Source organism: Neolamprologus brichardi, chromosome 1, assembly GCF_056152115.1.
Source record: "Neolamprologus brichardi isolate AB-2024 chromosome 1, ASM5615211v1, whole genome shotgun sequence".
Lineage (NCBI taxonomy): Eukaryota > Metazoa > Chordata > Actinopteri > Cichliformes > Cichlidae > Neolamprologus > Neolamprologus brichardi.
The window spans coordinates 29,459,079-29,481,069 of NC_142104.1; the positions used below are offsets into that span (position 1 = coordinate 29,459,079).

Sequence of the window (21,991 nt, forward strand, 5' to 3'; positions counted from 1 at the left end):
TGTGGCTGCTGGGACACGAGCACCTTTCTCATTCAGCTCTTATCTAAACCAGACCGATTGAGGCCATGTAGCCATAATTCTTTTTGTAAACAAATGAGTGCGCCCCACCCCCCTCCCCTCGCCTTTTCTGTCTGAGATGTTCGCACAAATGTGCCATGAGTGACATTCACCTTGCTGTGTCCTCCCGTTTTATTTTATTTTTTCCCCCTCCCTTGAAGTCTTGACTGCCCAACAAAAAGACCCATTACTCTGTCTTGTTGTCACATCAGTTTGCCTCTTCCTCACCTGCAATATGATCCACATTAGCATCCACATCAAGCCTGGGAAGCTCCCGCTGTCTGAGCCGACAGGACTGAGAGCAGAGATAAGCTCACTCGGTAATGAGCGATCAGCCTCCGGTGGGCAGGAGAAAGAAAGAAGGGCCCTTCAGAGCTGCGGTATGGAATGGGCAGCAATGCAGGTCACATGCATGTGTTATTGAGAAACTCAGTCTCCGTGACCAGGAATGCAGTGTTTTTTTGTCAGCATGTGTGGTGATGCGATGCCTTGTTTATGATATTCATGCTATACTTCACCTCCCATTCGTGCCACTGGTGCCACATCCTCCAACTGCTTTTGTTGTACTTACATCCTTAGAGACTGGCACGGGCTTCACACTCGGCGGCGTAGCATAAAGGAGAGGAAAGCTGGTTACAGTGGAACAAAGGTGCAAACAATAAAGTGTAATGGTTGAACAGAAGTGGGCAAGTTGTATGGAAATGAATGCATGAAAAGCCAGTCCCGCCGACTGAAAGAAACAGCAGGTGGTTCCTAAGGAATGAGAGGATCAACAGATAGCTTCATTCCGCCTACTAAGCCTGACTTTTACACACTTACCAAGCACCAGTCTCCTCCGATTTGCCCGTCTGCTAAAGAGCATGGAATAAAACGATTCACTTTCAAAAGTTTCTTTCTGAACATTCTGCAATTATTGCTCTTGATGCAGTGATTAGAATACATATTGAATTCTAATATTATCTATTATGCTGTGGACATTGACAAGAACTACAGTGGGGCAAAAAAGTATTTAGTCAGCCACCGATTGTGCAAGTTCGCCCACTTAAAATGATGACAGAGGTCAGTAATTTGCACCAGAGGTACACTTCAACTGTGAGAGACAGAATGTGAAAAAAAAATCTATGAATTCACATGGTAGGATTTGTAAAGAATTTATTCGTAAATCAGGGTGGAAAATAAGTATTTGGTCAATAACAAAAATACAACTCAATACTTTGTAACATAACCTTTGTTGGCAATAACAGAGGTCAAACGTTTACTATAGGTCTTTACCAGGTTTGCACACACAGTAGCTGGTATTTTGGCCCATTCCTCCATGCAGATCTTCTCAAGAGCAGTGATGTTTTGGGGCTGTCGCCGAGCAACACGGACTTTCAACTCCCGCCACAGATTTTCTATGGGGTTGAGGTCTGGAGACTGGCTAGGCCACTCCAGGACTTTCAAATGCTTCTTACGGAGCCACTCCTTTGTTGCCCGGGCGGTGTGTTTTGGATCATTGTCATGTTGGAAGACCCAGCCTCGTTTCATCTTCAAAGTTCTCACTGATGGAAGGAGGTTTTGGCTCAAAATCTCACGATACTTGGCCCCATTCATTCTGTCCTTAACACGGATCAGTCGTCCTGTCCCCTTGGCAGAAAAACAGCCCCATAGCATGATGTTTCCACCCCCATGCTTCACAGTAGGTATGGTGTTCTTGGGATGCAACTCAGTATTCTTCTTCCTCCAAACACGACGAGTTGAGTTTATACCAAAAAGTTCTACTTTGGTTTCATCTGACCACATGACATTCTCCCAATCCTCTGCTGTATCATCCATGTGCTCTCTGGCAAACTTCAGACGGGCCTGGACATGCACTGGCTTCAGCAGCGGAACACGTCTGGCACTGCGGGATTTGATTCCCTGCCGTTGTAGTGTGTTACTGATGGTGACCTTTGTTACTTTGGTCCCAGCTCTCTGCAGGTCATTCACCAGGTCCCCCCGTGTGGTTCTGGGATCTTTGCTCACCGTTCTCATGATCATTTTGACCCCACGGGATGAGATCTTGCGTGGAGGCCCAGATCGAGGGAGATTATCAGTGGTCTTGTATGTCTTCCATTTTCTGATGATTGCTCCCACAGTTGATTTTTTCACACCAAGCTGCTTGCCTATTGTAGATTCACTCTTCCCAGTCTGGTGCAGGTCTACAATTCTTTTCCTGGTGTCCTTCGAAAGCTCTTTGGTCTTGGCCATGGCCGAGTTTGGAGTCTGACTGGTTGAGGCTGTGGACAGGTTTCTTTTATACAGATGATGAGGTCAAACAGGTGCCATTCATACAGGTAACGAGTGGGGGACAGAAAAGCTTCTTACAGAAGATGTTACAGGTCTGTGAGAGCCAGGGATTTTCCTTGTTTGAGGTGACCAAATACTTATTTTCCACCCTGATTTACGAATAAATTCTTTACAAATCCTACCATGTGAATTCATGGATTTTTTTTTCACATTCTGTCTCTCACAGTTGAAGTGTACCTCTGGTGCAAATTACTGACCTCTGTCATCATTTTAAGTGGGGGAACTTGCACAATCGGTGGCTGACTAAATACTTTTTTGCCCCACTGTATGAGCAGAAAACCCATTTTGCGAGGATTAAACCTGAAGTGGAGGAGTTTTATATGTCAGGGGTGGGCGTGGACTTTGTTCATGAGTGAGGGGAGAGTGACTGACGGGTTGGAGCGGCTGATTTATCCTACCTTCAACCACGGCATCAAGCTCTGGGATCAGGGATACGAGTGGTGAAAACGAGTCTCCTCTGAAGGGTGGCTGGACTTTTTCTTATTCATAGGATGAGGAGTTTGGTTATTTGGGAGGGACTTAGAGTAGAGCCACTACTACTCCACCATATTATGGTGGTTTGGACTTCTGAACAGGATGCCTCCTGGGGGTCTCCTAGGGGAGGTATTCTACCAGGAGTAGACCCTGCGGTAGATCCAGGACATGCTGGACAGATTATATTTCTAGTTATCTTTCATCTCAATCCTTGGCCCACTGGCATTGTCTGGCTCCGTAGTTAGGTCGGTGGTTCAGTTCCCAGTTTCTTTGGGCAAAATATTGAACCCCAATCCACTAGATTGTGATTGCATGTGTAATAGAAAGCAGCACAGAATACACCGCTGTATGAATGGGTGTAAAGAACTATAATAAGTTCTGGCCCATTTACACTAGTCACTGCAAAATACCCAGCGTAGGTTGTAAACAGAGAGATCCTTGAAGGTCTGTCTCTGTAAAGTTTTTTGTGTTCTTGGCATCTTTCACATGCTTTTTTTATCTCTGTTTTTTTTGCAGAAGAGTGAGTTACACTGATCTGCATCGGCAATTATCAATGAGTTTGGTGTGATTATGAAAAAGACTCATAGCTGCTGCTGATAGATTTAGTAAGTAAATTTGAGTAAAGCACATCCCGTCCCTTTATTCTATGTCCCCTGAAAGGCAGCATGTTAATCCCAGTAAATAAGGGTCAGATCAGTAATGTGTGTGTGTCGTGGTTCAGCTGGGCTATAGGATGATATCTGCAGTGACTGGAGAGTTGCCCTAAATATATCTGTATTTGACACATGAACTGCATGTGAGAAGGAAGATGTCTGAATGGGTCAGGCATGACGTTAGACCGGCTTCATCGGTTTGAATAAAGCCCAGCACATCTGACAGAAAATCTCCTGATGTCTGCTACACGTCTTTCAGGGCAACTTCGAACAATATCTCAGGCTGTTGTCTGGAGTTCATGTGTGAAAATGGTTTATGATTGCAGGCCAGAAGTGTAAGGTGAAAAAAAAAAATTGCTACTCTCCCAAAAGGGGAAAAAAAAGGTGCTTTCATCATTTAAAAGGCAGCTTTGCTATCTCGTACACGACAGTAATAATATCTAGGAGACCTTCATGCCTCACGCAGCATCTTCATTTTGTAATCTAACTATGCCCCTGGTGCAAACACTTAACCCCTGTAACCGCACTTAACTCCACCGTTATTACAGCACTGTCTTCAGATAGCATTCCCTCCCGAGTCCCCACTTCTCCGAGCTGCCATGGATATTTTTTTTCCAGAGTTATTTAAGGGTCTCTTCTAGAGGGGTAGCATCCGGTTTCAAGTAAAATAGTAATTGAGTCTCCCTCCCAGTGTTGGCTCGAAGGCTTTGATCTTTCCCGTACTCCAGTGTTAAATGGTTTCCTCCAAATCGCTGTGAACACGCAGCGACTGGCTTCCCTTTTATCAACAGCCCACTAACTGCACCTCTCTGTCAACTACTTTGAAGCCAGTCTGAAAAGAACAAAAAAAAGAGTCGTCCCGCATATATGCACAATCCTCATAAATGCACAATCCTCATAAATGCACAATCCTCATAAATGCATGTTTTTAGTTGTAAGGATCTTGTTCTATGTTAAAGGCAGAGCTGTGGGATTATTGCATAGAAGAAAAACTTTCAAGTTCTTTTGTGAGAAGAAACTGACAACCATGTTAATGCTAGTGTCTTTTCCCCCCTTTTCTTATGGGAAAATAATTCTTGTCTTTTATCTATATGTGACAGCAATAGGCCAGTGTAATAAGTCTCAAAGGGAGCTTTGAAAGTGGGGGGGACTATGACTCAGCTCCGTTGTAATTAGCAGAATTCGCATGCTGATGCTTATCTCGACAAGACGAGAAACTGGGGTAGTTTGAAATGTTTTTGTGTCTTGGCTGGTAATTGGCATCTGACTTATCAGAGGAAGATTGGCCACACTTGACCACTCAAAGGAGCCAGATCCAAACACTGTGATCAAGTGAATTGCTGGATGTGACCTCTGGCAGAGTTGTTCAGTGTGCCATGCACTTTTATCTCTAGCTCTTTGTACCAACCGCTCTACTTAACTGTAGAGTGTGTGGAAATTGTACTGTAAGCAAGCCCACCCCCCCCCCCACCCCCCCCACACACACACACACACCTCCCAAACACCCCTACACACCCCGTCTCCTTCTCTACTTCTTCCTGTTGTGCTCAAGAAAAAAAAAGAGCAAATAAATGACAGGAGTCAAGGACGAAATAGGCAAAGACCCAGACTTTGAAATCCAATGCTGATAAATTGCCGGGTGTTTGACTGTGCAAGGCATAGAGGATTATATCGATTTTCTTCTCTGTGTGTATATGTTTGTGTGAGTGAGTGTGATAGCTGAGGAAAGAGAGAAAAAACAGGCGCAAGAGAATATAATATTGTGTTTCATTAAAAAATCTCTAGGATATCTCATTACGGCCACATGATTTTCTTCAGTATGGGGGTTGGTGGGGACAGGGTGGAGCTAGCTGGTGGCAAAATGAATGTGCTTTTCTGTCTCGGATGACTATCTCATGTGTTGCTGCTCAGAACTTGGCCCCAATTTGCCTGGTGTGTCGACTACTTCCTGGCTACGTTTTGCCCAGTGCTTGCTGGTTTTACAGCCTCATCAGATAACTTATCGCCACAAGGCATCTGGAAGACATTTCCACTTTTTTTTTCTTTCTTCCCCCCCATGTATTATTGTTACTCCAGCTTTATTACTGTACAATGCTATCTCACATGAGATCTTCACAATTCTTTCTTTGTCGCGCTCACAGCAGCACTCGACAATGTTGTCCGATTTTTGAGTCGCTCGTCTCATGCTACCAGATTATTTGAATGACATCGCGATGTTTTATGGGTCAAAAGACGATATGGATTTCCCCTCCTGTTTGTCTTTTCTGACTGCAGTTCAAAGGTTCGTACTGATTGGTACTATGTGCTGATTTCTGGTGGTATTTTAAGCGCGTCGTTTGTCTCTGCAGTTGTTAGTTTGTTTGAGAGTGCAATTTAAAGGGCATTTTACTTAAAAATTGCAGATAATGGCATCTGCTGCCATGGTGAGGTTTTTTTTTCTCTCAAAGCATTTTTTTTCAGCAGCCAGAAAAGGTTAGTCCAATTCTCAAACGCAAGCATTAAGTGATGGTTGTAACCTTTAGTCCAACTGCTCTGTGGGTGTCCATCTAGCCTGAGAAACATGCTCGTTCTTGCCATTTTGCGTTCCAATTACTTTGCGTGAGGCAAAGTGGGTTTTTTCATCATTCTCTTGCACCGAACGCTCGCGCTATCTCAAGACCAGCTCTCAAAGAATGCCTGTCTGGGCTGCTCTCGTCTCCGTGGGCCAATCCTTCATTGTGAGCCCACGGGGGAGGTTGATAAGCGAGGGAATTTGAGCCTCAATCAGTACTGGTTAATTATCGCTACCAGATGAGGTGAGGGGGTTCCCCATCCAACCAATCCCTCCTGGGTCTCCCTCATCACACTCGGCTGTTGAAAGCTCTGTCCAGCATTCCATTAAAGTGTCTTTTTTCCCCCTCCTATTTTCAGTATTTGTGTCCAGTTTTACTGAAAGAAATATACCTGCCTCTATCATTTTGCCAATTTAAACCAGTTTAATTTAGTTTATTTATTTGTACCAGAGTTCATAATACAGTCTACAGCGGTGGATATATAATTCAATAACCAGTAAGTTTAATATAAAATTATGTATGTAATGTAGCCGAATGCACAGTCAAGAACATATTTTGTTTACAGGCATGCCACAGGGATATAAATATGCATATTTTGGAAACACAGGTTCCAAATGTAATTGTTGTAAACATCTATGAAAAATGTATGCTGCACTAATGAGTGCAAAGCATGAATTAGTGTGCATTTAAGAGATTTTCCCCTGCAGACTATTTCTGCTGATCACCACTTGGCATTTTCATTGAACTGTGACATAAAAGGTGTGTATTTGTAGGACTAATGAGAGAAAAAAAAAAGCCAGATACTGCCTCATAACCTAATTTCCAGTATTCTCTTTTGATGTTTGGAAAATACACAAACACACTTTTTTTTCTCTCTCTTTTTTTTATAGGCCACTGCATGGATACTAAGATGTTTAGGCTTCAGATGTCGGCGCTTACTTTAAATCAAATGCTCCTGCAAACAGCTGCTCTTAAAATGCTTTATTAGATGATGAAAAATCAGTTTCAAATGTTCTAATTCTTTAAATCACTCATGCATATAATCTGTGAACCAAAGAGTAATGTTTACCACTGACGTTCAGAATGGTGAATGTTGGTCTAAGCGCCGCTCGATATGGCCTCCTCGTAGCTTGTACATTATCCAGTTTCTTGCTAACACTTGGTGTTGAGCCTGGTTTTAAGGCCTCTCATTAGGCAGTGCATTGAAATAAGGCTCCAAGGTGGTCTTGGACTGAGCTCCTTTGCTACTAAGCAGGAAGTTGGGGTCAGTTGTGCCTGTGTGGGATTAGGTAGTCATTAATCACTGGTATACTATACCCTGACACCATTACATTCAGTACTGTAAAGAGTAAAAAGGTCTGAATAAAAATCCTTCACTTAATGTCTTCACGTTGGCCGTGGTGGACCACATTTGACGTTTTGCCGGCGTCTTGCACTCAGACTATTTGCTAATCCTATTAAGCAGTGAATCATTTCACTAAGATCTTTTTTTTTTTTCTCCACCTGATTAAAAAGAGACTGACGTTTGTTTTAGACTACCAATTTCTGGCAGTTTGCAGCGCAACCAGAGCTGATGCCGTTGCGGTGACCCTCCTTCACTGGTGACCCTGTCGTGTTGCCTCCGGGCCTCTGGAGCTTTACCATGGCAGCCAGTATACAGGATAACGGAGAACTCTGAGCTGAAGAAATTGGATCCTTTTCTCTTTTAATCTGCCAGTTGAGTTGGTGCCAGCGCAGGACAGCCAGTGTGTGAGCGAGGCACCCCAGTCATTTTGTACATCCCTGTATGGCTTGGCCTTAACTCCTCATTTCATGAAGTGCTGCGGGGAATGCTTTGAATACCAGAATCAGAGGGTTGTGGTATCCGTGATCAGGCTCATCAGGCATTGTTGAGTGCTGGGGTTGTAACACCAACTCTTTTCCTTTAGCTTGACATCGTAAAAGATAGTAGAAGATGGTAAAAGTCATATAGTCAGATTATTTGGGCCAATCTCTAGAAAGCACAAATACAGAGTTTCTACATAAATCTTAATTTCTTTAATTTAATATAAGTAAAGCCCAGCACATTAATTCGGACGGGAGGCTGTGTTTTCTTAATTTGAAAAGGACACATTTTCCACTAAATAGATACATGCATCAAATAAGCTTTTTCTCCATTTCTACATTGCAGACACCTAGTCCCACCACGCTCGATCTTAGGTTCATGGTTATTTCCCCGAGGTCCTCGATGGTGACAGATGGGCTTTAGAGCAAAGTTTTGGGAGAAAGCTGGATGAAAGACTGCACAGAAAGAGACACGGACTCAGGGTGCAAAGATGAAGGAAAAGCACAGGAGAGTGTGGGAGGGAAGAAGAGACAACCATTTCCATTAGTGTCATTTAAGCAGCCTGATGTTCTGCCTGGAAGAACAAACGGTGGAGATATGGAAATAGCACAGAGACAAGAGCCTGAAGTGCTCAGGTAAATTACAAAAGGCCTTCATCCTGTATCTATCTTTACCTGCACTGAAGGCCTCCATTCATCTCCGATGCGCTACTAACGATTTTCCTGGCTTGTTTTCTTACAAAGAGCTTACAGCCCAGAGATCCAGTGACATATTATAAAGAGCGTGAAAGCAGCATAATGATAACAAGCAGAATCCATATTACTGTTTGCCCTTTACTGATGTAATTTCCCAGTGGTTTCAAATCTCTGCAAAGTGTTTTTACTTTTGATGATGTCCAGGATTTCCTCGTCCCAAGTTCAGGCCACAGAAGAGCCTCGGTTGTTGAAAACGAGACTGGCTTCCAGAGCGCTCTGTTCTGTCTCAAGAGTGGCTCAATAAGGAGGGCAGTCACTATGACTGCTGTCAGGCGGTGGGTCAATGAGGGAGGAGGCTTCCTGCTGGGCCAAGTGCAGAATAGGAGAGAACAGGGGGTCTTTGTGCGGAGAGCAGACCCTCACCAACCCACTCTTTACTGCCTTCAGTGGGATTTTTTTTATTTTTATTTTTTAACACACCAAATGTTACGAGGCTGACTTTGTAATTTGCTGAAATTGTTAACCGGTATCTGGGATCAGTGCAGATGACCTCGCACAGTTGATGCAGACACCTTTTTCTACTTTTCTAAACTCTCACGGAAAGAGAGCTAGAAGTTGTGGCTTACTAGTTATCACACACACACACACACACACATATTTATATACCCCTCACCTAGATAGTAATCTCCGTAATGTCTGAAATCGTGCTTTTTAACATTGTCAGGATGTGGGGGAAATCCATCACTAGCCCCACATCTCCATTCTGTCTTCCTCATATCCGAGTGGGGGAGAGCACTGCAGCATATCGCAGCACCACCTTAAGCTGGGCTCCCAAACCTTTTATGACTGCGGAGAAAAGTGGATTTGGGACAGAGGTAACAGCCCATGCTTATCAAGCAGACAAGCCCATTTTCTAGCCCCTTGCTCTCCGCTCGACTTATTCTCACTGGTTGCCTGGTGTGGAGGTTTCTATTTATCAAACACAAACGGATGGGGGCCCGAATAGATTAGACTCCTCACACTGTAATGTGGTTTCTGACCCCTCTCTCCTCCTCTAACTCTACAGCTGTGCTGTTAAAAGCCCGCTGTGTTTCAGTGCTATTGTAAGAAACATTTAAAAGGTGTACTTTGCATTTCTCTGGGAAACATATAGCCATCATCTGGCTGTGTGAGCGAAAGACAAAAAACAAATGTATACAAGAGACAGAAATTCCTGTCATTGCAAATTAAACTGATCTTCCTTCTACTCATTATGTTCTGTTTCAGCGGGGTTTGGTTTTTCTGCACTTTGATGTATGAGAACATGAGTTCTGTTGAGTTTTCTGTCAGCGAGCACTTCACAGTGCATCGGCACGCCGCTGCTCGTTCTATTTGTGTTCATTACAATTTTTTTTTTCCAGGCTTATAACTCGGAACCTTGTTAGCTGTCAAAAGTAAACTTTTTTCCCTCAGCTCTGGCATAAAGGTTGAAGCTTGTCTTTACTCTAAGATACTGATGTTTGTGCATTTAGTTTGTTCTGTTTTTTTTATCACATGTTGCAGATAGAGATCCTTGCTTCCTGCTGAGGTGCTGGCCTCATCCAGCCCTGCTCTGCTTGTCCTCCTCTCTTTTTTACAAGGAACAGTTCAGGCTAGTGAACCTTTAAATATCGGTCACGGGTGTGGTTTTTCCAGCTTCTCCTTACGTCGCTGGAATTGCTTTAGGTTAACGTTCAGAAGCCTGTTTATTGATACGGGGACTTTGTTGTTATTCCTAAGGGACCCATTAAATTGGTGAAATATGGATTTTGCTCTGTGTGCTTTCATACATTTTCCCTTATTTTCTATAAATAATCTGAGGGAGTTTGAAAGAGATAAATTTGCCTCGAGTGGGTTATTTTTAGTTGCTTTCGAGAGGAGAGAAATTATATGCTGGCTACACTGCGCTTTATGTGAAACTTCTTTTATGATTCTTGTGTTTCTCTACATGCTACAAAGACGGAAATATGAAATATAGTCATCGGTTTGGAATGCTGCTGTCGCCTTTTGTCAAAATATTTGTTCAGTCTGCAGATGAGTCCAGGGTGTTCGGCATTGATTTACACAATCCCACCTTTACGTGAAACGCGCCCGTTTGAACTTTGGCCACTAACGTTGGCATCCTTGTTTTGGAATCTGTTTGCAGTTTTATTGGATTTAGTTTTGTTTATATAGCACCAAATGACAAAAATAGTTGCCTCAAGGTGCTTTGTATTATAAGGTAAAGACACTACAATAATAGGATGAAACCCCAACGACTTCAAATGAGCAAGCACTTGGTGATAGATAAGGAACTACTCGCTTCAAACAGGAAGAAACCTTCAGTAGAACCAGGCTCAGGGAGGGGAAGCCATCTGCCAGGAACGGTTGAAGGTAATGTGAGGGAGAAATTGAGATTAGTAGCAGAAATGTTGTTAATGAGTCAAAGATTCTAACAGAAGATTAGTTAGATGCTGCCAAAAAGCCGATTGCCTGCCATCAAACTCCTTACACTCCTGGTTCATCCCAGTGCACAGACGTTGGTTGTTGTGTCTGCAGCTGAATGCAGATGGTTTGCCATTTTCTCAAAAGTAGAGCCGAAGCTAAGCCCTCCCCTACTGTTTCTGCGATTGGGATGAAAAGCTGCTAAAGGCAGCTGCTTTGACTCTGATAGGATGCTTGTAGGACCTTCAAGCCCATTCAGTTTTTTCCCTCAGATAGAGAGCAGCTGAAGATGCTCTTTTGACTGGAGGGCAGCCAAACCTGGGCACAGACGCGCTGCCCAGCCCCACACACCCAACTGTTCCAGCAGTGTAATGCAGAGATGATTAAGCATGTCATGGTGCTTTTGGTCCGCTGGAGTGACGAATTCCTCCCTCAAGTCTCTCTCCATCTGTCCTATACACCATGAGTCAAACACATTTGCTAGTGTTGTCACATTCTGCCCAATATGTAAGCAGGCTCGCTGTGAATTTATTGATTTCCTGAAACTAGCTACTTGCTTCAGTCTAATTAGAAGCCACTCACTTGCCTCCTAAGAGCTGCAGTTAGAAATGTTTTGGGCTAGTTTAGAACATTGTATATTTTATTCATTACTGCTGTTTATTCACTTGAATTTCACTTCCACGTCTGCCTGGAGGGATTTTCAAAATGTTTTGAGCTCTTGCGCGCTCTGTGCATTACCCAGCCCAATAAAGTTTTCTTTGCTTGAATTTACTCCGCAACTGCAGTGAAATGGCGCCACAGCAGTCATAGGAGGATATCTGTAAAGTAACTGCTAACACAGATCTTTCTAAAGGGACTGTGCTCATATATCAGGCCTCAATTCAGTTGTTCAGGGTCCCTGCTGTACACTGAGACAGAATGCAGGCACACTTCCTCTTCAGTATTCTGGTCCACTCATCAGTGAATTAGTGTGGGGTCTGACTGCTCAGTTTAGTGGGAAAACGGCTTACATTTATTTGCATCTATTTCTATTTAGTTCAGTCACTTTCCAACTGTATTTTCTCTGTAATTGTTTGTGCTTTCAAGACAACTAAGTGCACAGAGGGCAAGCATTCATATTGCCACCATAATGGACCATGCATTATATTACTTCAATCTTGGATCTCTCGCTAGGGCGCCACAAGGTAGAGAAATTATCTTCTAGTAGTTAAATAGCTGAACTATTGACACAGGATCCCTCGTTCGCTCTCACACTACTCTCTCATTTTCTGTCTTCATCTCTTTCTATCGCATTCTGCTCTCCCCTCTCCCCCAGAGACATGCCATTTCCTTGGAAGAGAGCAGGCATATTTTAAACTGCATTTAACACTCAGCCACTTATTTCACTCCATTCGTTGAATTATTAAAATACCTTCATACCCCTTTAATTATTTTTCAAGCTCTGCCCCATCCCTGCAGAACTGATAATTGGTGTTATTTATCTAAACAATACCACTGTGTGACTCTTACAGTGGGAGTGCTTGAATAATGGATGAGGTGAATGCAAAGCAATTTTACTTACTCTCACTTTGGCACTGTTCGTGTCAATGTGATGTTACCATTTCTGCTCGAGGAAAGGAAATGGCAGCCGCCTTCCTGCGTGTTTACTCCTTCCCCGCACGCTGTACTTATGATAACGCAAGACGTGATATTAACTTGCCAGGGAGGCTAGACTTGGTTAAATTTGTCAGTTCCTCTTGCCCAATTCCAGCGAGGCTTGTGGTTTCATAATAAAAAGCCTCTTTGAGGCTCTGGAATAAGGCCGAGGCACTTTGGCTGAAAGATAGAACGAACAAAAAGATGTTTTGGTTCGGGAACACTTCATTCAGTGTTTGGGGCACTTGGAGTCCTGCAGTGTTCTGTCATTTTTAGAGTGAGCATTGAAACATGCCATTGATGTCAGCGACTTCTTAGGATATGCTGTGACCGAACTGAAAAAGCAGAGTGATTGCAAGCATTTTGCACCCTTCATCAACCCTCTGCTGCAGCCTAACCGCAAGCATGTTTCTTTGATAGTAGTTACACTCGATTACTGATTAGTAATCCGATAAAGAAGCTGAAGCTTACGGAAAGAAGATCCATGCTGAAATCAGTGAAATCAAAACGGATAAACTGGTATGATCTGACCGTGTTAAATTGTGATTGGTTTTTACCACCTGCTACTTACATGTGCTTTATTTTGAAGAGACTGGACTTTCAGAATAAAATTCTTAGAGTAACTTGTATAGAAATATCAGCACTGTTTACATTTCAACTAACAAGAAGTGTGAATAGCTGTGGCGTAGTTTGGTGGATAAAGAATGGAGGCGACCTGGCAACCAGCCAGAAGAAGCATCAAATCGAGTGTTATATATTACCACTTCCTGCAGGAACTTTCAGAATAAAATCAATGTAAAAACGAGAAATAGAGCACTAACTCAAATTGTCAGACTTTTTAATCCACCGTATACACAGCTAATCAGCTGTTTAGACTGATAGAGAATGATATTCTGTTGAAAGTTGAGCAATGCATCCTTGATAATGAATCTGCCCCCATAATTGTGGTGTGATCTTCAAGCCACATCGCCCACTGATAAGCTGCTGGAGAGCAGCAAGAATTTCACTAATTTTCATTAGTGCTCAGAGAAAAGTGGACCTGACGTGTTGACATCTCACTTCTCCCCTCTGTTGCTCCTCAGCTTCAGCAGTGCAGCCCTTCAGCCCCTTCTGGTTCACCGTGGAGCCCCAAGACACGCTGGCCATCCGGGGGAACTCCGCTTTCCTCAACTGTTCTGCACACAGCGACGCAGCCACGCCGGCACACATCGAATGGAAGAAAGACGGCACCTTCATGAGCCTGGTTTCAGACGAGAGGAGAAAAATACTGCCCAACGGCACGCTGTTCTTCAGCCATGTGGTCCACTCTAAACATAACAAGCCAGACGAAGGAACCTACCAGTGTGTTGCCACCATTGAGAACCTGGGATCCATTTCCAGCCGCACGGCACGCCTCTCTGTAGCAGGTAAGAACTGTGTTGTGGAAGTTTTCCACTTAAATAAAGCCTGCAGACGAGCGGTGAGCGGTAGCTAACATTCTTTAATCCATGCACACAAAGAACATACAAACAAGCTTGTGAAGCCCCTGCATGACCACGGGGCAGGGTCAGCAGAGTCTTCCTGAGCCTAGCATGGCTCTCAGTTAAATACCTTCTCCAGGAACAAAAGGCAGTACACAGCTGTTTCACACCTTAAGGTTCACACTCCTTTGCTACTTCCCAGAGTCCTCAAGAGACAAAAGACTGGTCCTCTGGAGTTCCTGTTTCCCCAACATCTTTGCTACACCCCCTACCATTTGTCTCAAGTATGAGTGTCAGACATGTTAATACAATAACATAATGCGATTAAATACCTAGGTAAAAGAAATTCCTCTACAATCCCACCCTTTGATTCTAAAATCAAGAATCACATTAAAACCAGAATTTCTTTCCTGACATTCTGTATATCACATCAACATTATTGTACACTTAAAGGAGTTTCACACTGTGTATCCTCACTTCACTGTTCTCCCACCACCCTTTGTTCATCTTTAATCTTCCCCACAATCTAAGCTCTCACATGCAAATGGAAACAACAATGATACAGAGTCTTCTCCAGAGTGTCAAAGTACTTTGCATGGCAAAGTGAAACAGCATTAGGTGGTCAGTCTCAGTCACAGTCATGGCTCCTGGTGTCTGTGCCATTTACAGAGTCATAATTCCAACGCTGATCTTCCTTGCGCTGTCACTTTTGGAGCTTAGCACGCTCTCTCCATCCCTCGATTTCTGTTCCAACGCGGCTGTAGATTTAAGGCAGAGCACGTCGTACACCTTAGTTGTCTTCCTCAGCGTCAACGTCGAAACTCTTTCATTTTATTTTAAGATTTTGCTGTTCAAAATCTCCTCGTGACAATCCTTTGGAAGCCCACTGTCGTTTGTCTGTTGTCCTGCAGATGGTCCCTGCTTCTCACTGGTCCACTTGAAGCGTTCTCTCCTAGTCATAGTTTGCATCTGCGCCTCAGTCAGTCCTTCCATATCCCTCATGTCACGGTTCCTGCAATTTAAAAATGAAAACTTCCCCGGAAAAACACTCTTTTGCCCTATGTTAGCTTATCGCAATTAGACATACACAATAAAGTTGTGCGTTGTCTCTTAAAAATTCTCAGGGCTTCTCCCCTAGAGTAGCTTCACTCCAGGCCCTGTTGTAAGGAAAAACATTAGCCAGTGGTGTGTCCTGCTGTAAATCATGTGATTAGATCATATGATTATGCTCTCTGCTGTGGAAAAAGTGATATAGATGTTAGCGCAGCGCGTCTGTATGCACACTTTCTCACAGTGACCTCTGCACTGTAAACAATACAAGGTCATGAATAACACACCGCTGGTAAATTCACAAAGACACAGAAAGTGGCAATTAAAAGGTTAAGTCAGCACGGCTCAAAAGCCCATGCAACCCAGGATGTTGCTGTCACCTTTCTGCTCCTGCAAAAAGAAACATAAATACATACATCCACCCTTTTTGCTCTGTGGGTGGAGGTGCAATCTTGCATATTGGTGTCAAGTCAGTCAGGTTTTTGTCAGTCCAGTCAATCCCCGTGTTTATTGCTGATAGCAGAACCTCTTGTGTCGCATTAAGTTTCTACTGCCAGCAATATGACGACATTTCAAAAAGGAAAAAAAAGAATTTAGACTGGATTACCTCGCTGAATCCTTTTTGCCAGGGACTTGTTTTCTGATTGTCCCAAATAAGTGGCTTTCTCCCGAGCCCATTTTAATTTTGGAGAAGCTCACTTGCGATTGATCAACATGTTGTATAGCGCTTTCGATTCCGATCTTGCAGGCCTGCTTGAAAAAGAGAAAATTGCCAAACAAAAATCTCAGTGCACTGTTAAAAATCAAAAAAATATGAAGGCCTAGTTTAGAAGTTGTCTAAGCATACTCCCTTAGAATGATAGATCAAAAACAACTAATTGGCAGGTTTAAAGTGGTACCAAAAGAAAATGCATCAGCCAAGTAAATCTCCAAAACTTTCATCCACCAGTCACACACCTCACACAACAGCAATATTCTATTAGAAAATGAGTTTTTGTTTTCCCCATGTACCCAGATGTGTGTCATGATAAGACCTCCCCCACACATCAGAAACCAGAAACTCAATAATCTATTAGTCCCCACTCATCTGACCCTCCCGCAGCATTCTGTTCACCGCTGATTCAATCATCCTTCCCCAAAAAATAATACTAGTTCACTAGTCTATGTATCATTTCTTAACCTACTAAGCTAACCGGACAAGATGATGGTAACAGAAATGCATGCTTAAAATGCTATTTGGTCTTCATGAGCTTCATTGCATGTGTGTATGTGTTAGTAGGATTAATGCATTTTTCTGTTTGTGTTATTTTTTTTTTTGTGTACCTCTCCTTTTGCGGTGCTCCAGACACTTCTCAATTCTCCACGCAAGGCAGTCGTTTTCTTCCCAGTTTCCTAAACCCAAATTTCATTCCCACACTACAACCAGCCTTCCTCCATGTTGTCCCCTGCTCCTTTCACTGTGGTCTCATCTCATCTCCCCCCTTGCAGCAGTCCAGTGAGAGTCAGTTGTCCTTCAGCTTTGTCCTGTGTTTTCCACGGTCTCATTTTGCCATTTTTGCGCCGAAAGTGGCAAATGTCCAACTCAAGCAGTCTTTTCAAAAGTCCATTCACACAGTGAAGGTGCAGCTCGTTGGAAATGCACATCCATCCATCCAGTCATGATGATGTCATTTTTCTCCTTGCTGTCGCTGTCTTGCACAGCTGTTGCTGCTGGACCTTTTCTTCACTGCTCAGGATGCTGCTGTGAGCTCTCGAGATCCATCTCGTTGTTCTGAAACTGCATTTCTTGTCTTCAGGGAGAGATTCTTGGAGCTTGTGTTCTCAGGGTGACAAACACATGGAAGTTAAGCTGTAAAACAATTCAGCCAAAACTTGGCTTGAGTGTTTCTAATGGTGTTAACCTATAATTTTCTTCCGACTGCTGCATGTGGAAAATTGATCCGGGTCTGCTCTTCACCTGCAAGTGACACACTGAGACATTTTGATCATTCTTCTCATTGCTTAAAACAACACATCTCCCCTCTCTGGTTCTGAATTCCCCTTTCTTAAAAACCCAGAGAGAGTGTAGTTGTTCTACGTTGAAAAACAACCAAACCCTCTTCCTATTTTGCTTATTTTTATCAACAATTCTGCTAAAAAAAGAAATTTTCGTGTGTCCACCCTAGGGGAGCTGGTGGCCTGCAGTACCACCCTCTCCCACTAGTTGGAAACAACTTTTACACACATTTCTACACTCCTCTCTTTTTTTCTTTTTCTTTTTTTTTTCTTTGTTCCCCATTTTCAACATTTTGAAACCCCATTTCTCACTGTTTTTACACACACATCAACGTTTCCCACACAACCATTCTCTGCAATCTTACACACTACACATTTACTCAATTCTTACCATACAGTCACGTATTGAGTTTTGTCTCTGGCCGCCTGGTGGAAGGTCTGCCGCTTTACTGGATCCAGTTTCCCTTTACATTCAGAGCGTCCCCTGCAATGGCCTTCTTCCCTTACCGGCAGAAAAGTGCTAAAATACCGTCACTCCACACACTGTATTGTGCAGACGTGATTATCAACGGTGGACTCGAACCACCGTTCCCTGTGATGGACCGGTGTTTTTGCAATTACTCTGGCAGACGACTGCTTTTCTTTTGCACAACACCGTAACCGAACACAAGCCTGGGGACTCTAACCCCAGGATTTTCCCCGACAGTGTACCCGAACCGCCGTTCCTGTGGCGTACTTGGACCGAACACAGGTCTGGGCCGGCTTCTCCCCAACAACGTGCGCGAGCCACTGTCCTTGTGATGAGCCGTACCCAACACAAGCCTGGGGTCTCAAACCACCAGGATTTTCCCTCCGGAGACTCGAACTCCGGAGTCGGCCAGCGTTCTCCCCCTCGGCCAGACAAAAAACTCTCCATGACTGTATACAAGTTAGCTACAACTCACCCATCTGCAGAAGTCCCCTCAAAATCGATGATCTCGGTGGTGACTGAAACACACGGCTCCGTGACTCCTTCATTTCCTTTGCTTCAACAGCTGGTAGGACAAAGGTACCTTTTCCCTCAGGGGTGATCAGCCCGTCCACGGAACCGTTGTTCAGCGACCACACGGACCACCCTGCTCACAGCGCCATTTTGTTGTGGAAGTTTTCCACTTAAATAAAGCCTGCAGACGAGCGGTGAGCGGTAGCTAACATTCTTTAATCCATGCACACAAAGAACATACAAACAAGCTTGTGAAGCCCCTGCATGACCACGGGGCAGGGTCAGCAGAGTCTTCCTGAGCCTAGCATGGCTCTCAGTTAAATACCTTCTCCAGGAACAAAAGGCAGTACACAGCTGTTTCACACCTTAAGGTTCACACTCCTTTGCTACTTCCCAGAGTCCTCAAGAGACAAAAGACTGGTCCTCTGGAGTTCCTGTTTCCCCAACATCTTTGCTACACCCCCTACCATTTGTCTCAAGTATGAGTGTCAGACATGTTAATACAATAACATAATGCGATTAAATACCTAGGTAAAAGAAATTCCTCTACAACTGCTAGATTTATCAGCATAGCCAGCATGTGATACAGTCCAAACTCAACTCTGGTTTATGCTTTCAAATGTGTTGTAGTTACTGTTGAGCTGTTGATCACTCAAAAGCCACTGTGAGATTATGGATGGAGCCGAAAAGCATTGAATAGACTACGTGTTTACCAGCAAGTGCTTTATAGACCCGCTGAACTCCCAACACGTGTTTGCACTTGTGCTGGCTGTCACATCAGAGTGAGTGTGCACATTCAAAAGCTGATTGAGAAATGAGGCGATAAGGTTTAGATAATCCCTGCTTTAACTTTTTGTCAGGGCTAATGAGACGTCATAAGAAACAAAAGCTGTTTGTGCAGTGACTTAAAACCTGTCAGTCTTTGCTATGCTCCCCCCTTCACCACTGCATGCATTATGTGCACAGACATGCGGCGTGCGTATACATGAAAGGGTTTTGTGGTTTATTTTTCTTATTCTGTTGGGTTTTTTTGTCCTTCAGGTGCTCGACCATTTGTGCTTTCTTTTCTTTAAATTCCTTCACCTCGCCGGAGCCTGAATGCATTTGGATAAATGCTTGTAAAAAGGGTCTTTTTTTCATTACTCGCTCTACAGTGTGACCTTGTTCAGCTCGGGAACAGCAAGTGACGTGGGATTATTAGGTGTTTTGAGTCAAGTCATGCCCCAAAATTCAATTTGCGGCTGCAGGAGCCACAGAATGCATTTACTGTGTGCTTTCTGCTCAGCCGTGCTTCGCCACATTTTAAAGACACTCGACAGAGACCTCTTGTTGACAATGGTATAGCGAGCCTCTCAGACAGCGAGCGCCTGTGTAAAGTTACTGTCCGACTGCCATTCTGTTGCTTTTCATTGGTTTTTGAATTGCAAAGTAATGAAGCAGTATGTTAGCATTGCAGAGATTGAAAAGATTTTTTTTTCTCCTTTCTCCTTCACTCAAAAAGCTCGCCGTCTAACTGTGCGTGAGACGAGATCTCGCAGATACAGCTTCCCTTGGGAAAAAGGATATAATACTATTAGAGTGCAGCAGGGTTTAAAATAAAACATCGGATGGCCAAATAAAAGATATCAGCATTAAAATGATTCTGTGGAGTTTCCTTGTGAACAGACAAATTAGATCTACATTTATTTTCATGAAGAAAAATGTGCTGAATGCACTTTGTCCTCCAATTTCATCTACACTGTGTGCACATTTACTAGGATACAGTCTTTGCTGTTGCGTGCACGCCCGTCTTTGTGTTTTGAAAACAGGGATTTGCGCTACTATAAGTCAAAAACTCCACGGGGTAGCTTTAACTATGCAATGTTTGGCGTCAGTGGCACAGATTTGATGAAACTTTGGAAGATGACATATTTACAGAAATGCCATTTTAATGAGAAGCTTGGAATAATTTTTACAGCTGCCATTTACTTCTACTCCAGCAGCAACAGGGGTGGGAGACAGGTGATCCTGGAGTACAAATAATATCTCCCCTCTGCGCTCGCCTATAATGCAAAAGGGACGTGTTTAGTTCTTGTTCCAAGATGTGTTTCCGCTTTGAGACAGCATCTCACAGCCAGTGGGATCTGTCTGGGTCAAACATGATGGGATGTTAGATTCAATCAATTTCCATTTGACGAGAGTAGCAGGTGAAATCTGTCAGCTTTTATAGGCACACGTGCACATGCGTGCTCTGGGTCTCGCTGCTCACATGGTAATTTATAGACTTAAAAGCTTCAGCCACCGTGCATGTGCATATAAACACAGACGCATTTATGGTCGCGCTTACATAAGCCCGTACGCGCGCGCACACTGCTGTATCTCCAGCTGTCTGGCAGGTGGCCAATAAAAAGGTTAATTGCAGTGTAGAGAGAGCAGGCCATTAGGCCGCCATCAGACCCTGGAACGATGGCGCAGGCAGGGGTGGAGTGGGCGTGACCTCTCCGATGTAATGACGGAATGAGTCACGGATGGCTGGCGTGGCAGGGAGCATATCTGACAAATACCGGGGTAATATCTGGGATTGATTGCAAGGGGACGTGCTGCTCATTCTTCTCGAGCAAACGCGTCTACTTCCACACAGCGACGCAATCACGACAGCGCCACGCTCTCCCGCTTTACCTCTTTGCCCTGATGGGCTCCGCTACCCGACTTTTTTCAGTTCCGTTTGTTTATACGCACAAAGTGAAGTTGGAAACAGTATTTAGATTCAGTGAAAGACAAAACACAGTTAGAAGAACACACGGGAATGTAACCAATCTGAAGGAAATCACTGTTTAAAATGCAGTGAAGTAATTCGGACTGTTTCGTATCATTCAGCTGATGTGGGGATTATTAAAAAATGACTGTATGTAAAGAAATAAAACAATTTTTCAAGTCCTGTTTCATATATTTATATAGAGAGATGTTTAAAGGATTTTTTTCAGTTTCAACATTTGTTATTTTTTATATTGCCTAGCTCTGAGCTCTCATTCATGTACACACGGTAAGATCTCTCCGCCTTGTGTTCCCTCTTTGCTCTTGCTTTGTCATCCAGTCTGTCTGTGTGTGTTTTAGCCTCTGTGTGCACAGTCAGATAGTGTGGAAACACAAGCAGGGCTCAGATGAAAGAGAAGGGGAATGTGGCCTAGTGGAGCGCAATCTTATGCATTCAGTTTGAGTCTATGCGAGAGAGAAAAGGAGGGAGGGGGGGGAGGAGAGTGAGAGAAATTATAGGGCAGAGAAGGAGTGAGCGGTATACAGCAGTGTTAGCCAGGACACAGAGCGAGACGCGCGTAATGAGAAATCCCATCTTAACTGTCTGCTGTTCTCCCACGCAGCCGTCTCTCCTCCCACCGGCACGCTTTGAACTCAGCCCTCTTTAAGAATCGCTTGAGGTGAGCCCCACCTCGCTGCCGCTTAACAGGGAAACCCCCAAATGAGAAAATGGAGAATTTATTTTGCCCTCTCACTGTCTTGGAGCCTATTTGGTTTGTTTTTCCTATCTGACGTCTGTGTATGTACATGATGCAGTTCTCTGCAGAGCCAAATCAGTGCACTCTCTCTCTTTCTGTCACCTATAGGTTACTCCGGCATATAAAGATGGCAAAAGCCACTTATTGCTTTGCTTTGATATCATGCTTCACTGAAATCTCATTTTTCCCCTCCCCAAAGTGGCAGAAATTATAAACTGAACACCGGCACCCTTCACGTGTCACATGTGTCGCCTCACATTAATAGTACTCATCCTTTGATAGAGTCGGACGCCTTTTGAAGGATTTAGGAGTGTCGGCAGATTCTTTAATCCCCTTTTTTTGATGTATTTTA

The 21,991-nt window shown here is 43.7% G+C and overlaps 1 protein-coding gene across 13 annotated transcripts in view; it reads left to right on the forward strand.

Annotated features, from left to right (window-relative positions):
* Positions 1–21,991, forward strand: part of neo1a (neogenin 1a) — a 163,070-nt gene that overhangs the window by 42,224 nt on the left and 98,855 nt on the right. For all 13 annotated transcript variants that reach the window (XM_087840664.1, XM_087840678.1, XM_087840694.1 and 10 more), the window contains exon 2: positions 13,744–14,067. In XM_087840664.1, the coding sequence (XP_087696790.1) occupies positions 13,744–14,067 (324 nt within the window). The remainder of the gene's footprint in view (positions 1–13,743; positions 14,068–21,991) is intronic.